The sequence below is a fragment of the Clupea harengus genome, chromosome 15 (genome assembly GCF_900700415.2).
Source record: "Clupea harengus chromosome 15, Ch_v2.0.2, whole genome shotgun sequence".
In the NCBI taxonomy this organism is placed as follows: Eukaryota; Metazoa; Chordata; class Actinopteri; order Clupeiformes; family Clupeidae; genus Clupea; species Clupea harengus.
In genome coordinates this window covers 26,221,991-26,228,480 of record NC_045166.1, presented here as the reverse complement: position 1 = coordinate 26,228,480, position 6,490 = coordinate 26,221,991, and the positions used below count along the sequence as shown (strand labels likewise).

The following is a 6,490-nucleotide window of genomic DNA, read 5'->3' as shown; positions in this document are numbered from 1 at the left end:
GTCTAAATACGCGCTGTGAATCAGTGTAGAAAGTGACCGGATTCTTTTGAAAAATACCAGAGACTTTTAATAACAATTATATGGACAAAACAATTACTTTTAAAGACATTTTTAACAACACAATACAATTATATTTACTACACACAATTACTTGTAAAGAAACTTTAAATAACCCAATGAAATTATATTTACTACACACAATTACTTAAAAATATATAGAATGAAAAAAAATAAAAAATAATAATAAAAACAGGACACATCAATCTTAACACCATTGAAATATATTTACTACACCACAAATCATTTTTATTTCCTTCCCATCCTCTTTTCAGCCAGCCAGAGCTCCACAGACTTTCCACTATACAGAGCACAAAAGTGCTCTCCCTGGCTCTGGCTGTGGCCAAAGTCTTTTTGCTGTGTCTGGCCACAAAGCTTGCAGGTTCTGAGTTTGTGGGGCTTTCTCTGCTTTTGTTTGGCCTGTCCTCCTCACCACTCTCTCTCTCCCACCTCTTATTTAGGCTCCATGCTGTGGTTCGTGGAATATTCCCTGCGTCTGGACCCCGCTTCTCCAGCAGCCATTGCTCAGCCGTCTGCCCTTCAGGGCCACCTTGCGGGGCGCAGAAAAACTGGCCCTTGAAATATGTATGACCACCCTGGAGAGTTCGGGCTCCGCCACACATGTGGCAGGGACCCCCAGGCTTACTCTGGCTGCCACCTTCAGCCTGCTGTCGACGGAGGGCCTCCCTGTCTCTCTCATCTGCCTTCCTCCGTCTGTACACGGTCACCCTGCAATCTGTGGGAGGCCGACTGAACGAAGAGCAGGATGGGGGCGAGGGTGATGAGGAGGGAAGGCGGCGGGCCTTCTTCCTGGGCCCCTCCAGTGGAGATGAGGAGGAGGGGGAGGAGGATGATGAATCTTCCCCTTCCTCCACGTCTGGCCCCTGCTGCTCCAACAGCCACTGCTCAGCCGTCCGCCCTGTAGGGCCTTCTTCCTGGGGGCAGAAGAACTTCCCTTCGAAAGACGCGTGGCCGTCCTGCAGTGTTAGGGCCTGCCAGCATATGGGACAGGTCTCCACGTCTTGCCCCTGCTGCTCCAACAGCCACTGCTCAGCCGTACGCCCTGTAGGGCCTTCTTCCTGGGGGCAGAAGAACTTCCCTTCGAAAGACGCGTGGCCGTCCTGCAGTGTTAGGGCCTGCCAGCATATGGGACACGTGCTCTCGTGCAGGGAGCTGTCAGAATCTACATGGGTTCAAATAGAATTTTTTAGATCAAACACATAAAGACTGAAGGCTTAACACATTAAGACATAAAGACTGATCTAGATCTAGCACTGTCTGCACATATTTAATTTGTTACAAACCTTCTGCTGACGACTCCAAGTGCCTGGTTTTCTGTGTGTTTTTTTTTTTCTTCCTTCCATGGTCTCAACTAAAGGCCAATATGAACAGTTTGACCTAGGCTAAACCTTAAATGAACTTGAAGCCCTCCCCTCTGGACCGCAGGGTGTCTGGAACGTTACGTGAAGCCTTTCAGGTTTTGAAGGCCCTCCCCTCTGGACACTTCTGGACAGCAGGGTGTGTGGAAAGTGACGAGAAGCCTTTCAGGTTTTGAAGGCCCTCCCCTATGGACAGCAGCAGCAGGTGGAAAGTTAAGTGCAAACTTTTGCCCCCCTGGACAGTTCACCGCAGGTTCACAGGAGACCTCTAAAGCTTTTTTCCCCTCTTCACCGCAGGGACACTTGCGTGACTTCACACCTCTCCCTCTTCACATCAGGGGGGACATTTAGGCCTTTGTCTCTCAGCCCAGACTGACTTTGTCTATCAGCCTTCAGAGTTCAGAAAGATTTGGGCTGATGAGAGTGTGTGAAGACTTTATCTTTTCCTGTTAACTTTGAAAACATAATGTAAGAAAAACAAGTGAATCTTTTTTTTTTTAAAAGAAAAATGTTTTAATGGTAACAATACTTTAACAATTACAATACAATAATTACACCCACACACAATAAAGACAAATATATATGTTATCAAAGACTATTTACAACTAATTACACATAACTATTTACAAATAACTATTTACAACTATTTACACATAACTGTTTAGGGGGGTGGGGGAGCTGCCGCTGCCGCTGCCGCCTCCGCCCGTTGTACTGCCAGCCACTCCTCCACAGTCCTCCCGTCGGTCCGGGAGCAGAAATAAACATTATTAAACCGGCTGTGACCAAATTGTCTGGTTTTAGGCTCACCACAGAGCCGGCATTTGAAGCTGGAGAATTTTTTGTACCCCTTTGTAAATGTGCCTTCCTCCCTGGCACGACGCACTTTCTCCTCCTCCAACTTTCGCCTCCAGGCGGTGGAGCGTGGCATTGCTCCAGCAGGAGCGGAGCTGGCAGATGGAGCAGTGGTGTTTGCGGAGGGGGCACTCACGGCACCACCAATGGTGGACGGGGTGGCTGAGGCTGAGGGGGTGCTTACGGCACCAGCACTGGTGGACGGGGTGGCTGTGGCTGAGGAGGATGATGATGATGCGCTGGCAACGACGAGGTCATACAGCTCCGGGGCCAGCGGCCCTCTGATGGTGGCAGCCAGACCAGAGGCGTCCGCGGGCAGGCGGTGTTGCATTGGCTGGTCTGGCTGCTCGGGCCGCTGCAGCAGAGTCCGTGGGGCAGACAGGGGCTCTGCTGCTGTCAGGGATGCGGTGGGCGCCGGTATCGTTGTGGTGATGCTTTCACTCATCATTGCCTTGCACCTCTCATTATGCCTGACAAAAATAAATAAATTCACATTAGAAATCGTGACCAACACACACACACATCCTGCCACTACATTAAACAGACGTGAGAAACAGGAAAAGGTCTTACCATTGCATCAGGGTCCGCTGATTTACATCAAAAAGCTGGATGGGGGCGCTCGCCATGAGGGTAGGGCTGTTTAGGACATTGTCCCTTATCAGCTTGTAGTCCCTCATGACTGCGCCCCAGCGATGGACGCGGACCCCTCCGATCGTAGTCCCCTCGTGGTGCGTGCGGCACAGTTCCAGCATGATGGCCTCAACGAGCCTGCTGGCCTTAGGAGACTGTGCCGCTCCCGCCCCCTGTCCCAGGAAGGCACTGTACACACACACACACACACACACACACCGTGTTAGGGCGGGTGACAGAAGAAGAACCAAACAAAGCTTTGAAATGTGTGCCATCAGTGCTTACCGCTTCACACTGTCCACTCCTGGTGTGTGAGCGTGCCGCCGTTGGGTCGTCTTGAAACGACCCTTCACGAGCCTATCCTGGTGGCGGGGGGGGTAGGTCACCGGCGCCTTGTCCCGGTCCGACAGTTTCTGCCAGAGAGCTATGATGTCTCTGGCCTGCCGGCTGGGTATGAAGGCGCGGTGACGCAGGTCCACGAGGGCGTGGGCCAGGGGCACGACGAGCTGGTAACCGCCGTGACCGTCTGGCCCGACTACGTCCTGCAGGAAAGCACAGAGACGGCTCATGAAGCCACACCACACGATGACCCTCACAGGGGAAATGAAAACGGGGATTCCTCTACTCACGTCATCCTCCTCCTCATCAGGCGGTGTGTGTTTGGGTCCCGACTGGGACGTAGAGGCCTCTGCGACGGCGGCGGTGGCGGGCGCACCGCGGGGCTCTGGTGGTCGGAGGAGGAGAGCGTGGTGGTGTGAGAGGAGACGAATCTCCTCTGGCTCCTCCTCCTCCTCCTCAAAGCCCTCATCGCCGTCCTTCCAGTCCTCCTCGGCCTCTCCAGTCCCATCCGGAGTGTCGGGATCCCAATCCTGCTGCAGCACAGCGCCCGTCTGGGAGTACAGGTACTCCACCCCAATGAGCTCCCCTGCACAACAAGTACACGCACGAACAGAGATGTTACATCTGACTGACATGACAAGACTGCACAAGGTAGGAGCAAAGCCATCTTAGAACTTACCTGTGTACTCCCTGGGCTTGGTGTAATTTTCAACCAGCGTGCGCCCCAGGAACTCCTGGGTCAGCTGGTTGAAGCTGTGCTGCAGCTGGGCACTGAAGCAACGCAGCGCCGGGCGTTGTCCTCCCTCGACTGCTGCCCTGCCACGGTTCTCGTTCCACCGCACCAGGCCCTCCAGCAAGTACACCTGAAAGTGTAGGTCACTGGCAGACGTACCTAAGCAACAGAGAGCAACGTGGTTAGAGTGAGCAAAAGGTCAGCCCAGTTGTACGTGTACGTGTGCGCCCGCCACGCTGTGATGGAGAGAGGAAAAGGCTTACCTGGAATGAAGCGGCACAGGTGTAGGTGGAACGATTCGAGGGAAGTGGAGCCTCTGGCGCACCTGTAGACGGGGAGCCGCACCCCGCCTTTGGTGAGCTCCCCCGTCTGGGTGTAGAGCTCCACTCCCGCAGGGTCCTGGATGCAGTCGAGGTGCCGGCGCTGCGTGCTCCAGATCTCCTCCATCCTGGCGCGGTCGATCAACGGGACGCCCATCGTGTCCACCGCCTCCCAGAAGGTGTCCAGCACCTCCTGGAGGAGCCGCTCCGTCTCGGCCGCACCCCTGGTGCGGCGCCGACAGTGACGGGCGAGCTCCTTGGCGGTGAGCTTGATGTGGGCGCCCCTCCCCTCCTCGGACTGCTTGGCCTCTGTTAGGCGGGCGACGTCGCCGTCGTCCCATTCAAAAATGGCGAACGACAGCCTCGCCATGAAGAGGCCGTAGAGCTGGTGGCTGTCGGTGGTGACACCCCTCGCGAACCGTCGCATGAGGTGCCACACGTCCAGCCTGACCTTCAGCTCGTGCCACTCGTGGAACATCTCCGCCGTCTTCGACTGTCCCACGGTGACACAGCAGTCCCGGTCCACGTACAAGACCTTCGGAGGGGCCTTTCCGGCTACGCGGTACCGCCCCATCAGTCCGGCCGCCATGTTGGCAAGTCCGCCCCCCTCGGCTGCGGTGAGGACGGACACGAGCACCTGACCGTACTCGTTGCCAACATTCGTGACCCAGGCGGCCGTCCCGGCAGCACCGCCCGCAAGCTTCTTGGTGATCTGCGCAACAGAGAAACACATAGCATGTAGTCACACGTCAAACTAACATTACACTGTTAAAATAACACGCTGCAGTGGAAGACAAAGCTCACCTTCTTAGTTGAGTCCAACTTCAGAATATCACCAAAGATGGACGTGACCCTGGCTTTGGTCTCGGTCAGCCTCGTCAGGGCCTCCCTGGCGTAGACCGAGATCAGCCAGGGTACACTGGGCACCGGGTGCATAGGTGGTATGGACACCGCCTGCGGTGTCGCACCCGGCACCCGAAGCTTGCGGAGCACGGAAAGGAACAGCATCGACCGCGCCATCCACTCCCTGGTGTGCTGCTCCACCAGAGAGGCGTGGAGGCGAGACGCACTATTGCCCAGAGTGCGCTCGTTCATCATTGCGATAACCGCCCTGTCGCAGGACAACCTGGGTAGAGAGGGGGAATCAGAGGTTACAAGAGAGAGAGAAAAAAGGATTTGCTTCATTGCTATTATCTCAAAATATCTTACTTGTACGTGAGAACAGCTGGAAATTCCTCACGGTGGGCTATGTCCAGCTGATCCAAGATGCCCTGCGACCAGCCCGCCACCTTCCTGTGACAGGAACGGCACTCCAGGACCTCGGTGGCCATGAAGTACCAGCCGTTCCTGTCCAAGACCCTCCGGACGGTCTTGTACCATCCAGCGCCATTCAGCCTGCCCTCACAAGCAGGGCAGGTCAGGTGGTATGCCCACATCTTATAAGGCAACCACAGGAAGAATGGGCGCTGGAGGAAGGGGTGAGCTGTGGCGGGTGGCTGGGTGTAGATGGGCCGGGCTCCTGGCGGGAACCACCACATGCGATGGTCCTTGAGGACAGCCGGCCCGCTGGCCGTCCTCTTGAACAGAGCCCGGCCCACCCACTCCTGCTGCTCCAGAGGCAGCGTCCGTCTCCAGCCCTGAGGCAGCAGCTGAAACACACAGCAATACCAGTCTGTTAGTGTAATGACCTAAATGTAAAAGACACACACACACACGCATAAACATACTGTACAAACACCGTTCATCACTGAGCATACCTGTGCGCCGGAGACGGACTGCTCCACATCTGGCCGAGCCGGATCCGTGGCCGTGGCAGGAGGTGGACGTTCAGGCGTCTGCTGGGGTACGGAGAGAGAGAGAGCGGGGGGGAGCGCAGCTGGTGGGGTGTCCCTGACGACTACAAAGGATGGAAATCAGTTACCCATTAATCAGGTGACATATTTGATCAACATTCATTCATCCATCCATGTAATACTTGCCTATAACATCTGAAAGTTTTAGTGTTACCTAGTCATTACATATTGTATAGTTTGGTTTTCATAATAAACGTGCACTCACGAGGAGAGTCGACCTCCATCACGGCAGCAAGCAGGTCAGCATCAGAGGGACCAGCAGGGTCCAAAGATGCAGCAGCAGCAGCTCCTGCTCACACATAGAACATGCATATATACACACATACA

At 54.8% G+C, this 6,490-nt stretch overlaps 1 protein-coding gene across 2 annotated transcripts; it reads right to left on the bottom strand.

Annotated features, from left to right (window-relative positions):
• Nucleotides 1-2,907: 2,907 nt before the first annotated feature.
• Nucleotides 2,908-5,218, bottom strand: LOC122133508. 2 transcript variants are annotated; one of them, XM_042709867.1, is made up of 4 exons: nt 4,254-5,218; nt 3,937-4,149; nt 3,548-3,843; nt 2,908-3,460 (listed from the first exon to the last, which is right to left on the bottom strand). In XM_042709867.1, exons 1-4 carry the CDS (start codon nt 5,041-5,043, stop codon nt 3,200-3,202), a joined length of 1,560 nt encoding a protein of 519 aa, XP_042565801.1. In that variant the 5' UTR covers nt 5,044-5,218; the 3' UTR covers nt 2,908-3,199. The 2 variants fall into 2 exon arrangements, with proteins under 2 accessions (XP_042565801.1, XP_042565800.1); XM_042709866.1 differs by having other exon boundaries at nt 2,908-3,843.
• Nucleotides 5,219-6,490: the final 1,272 nt, after the last annotated feature.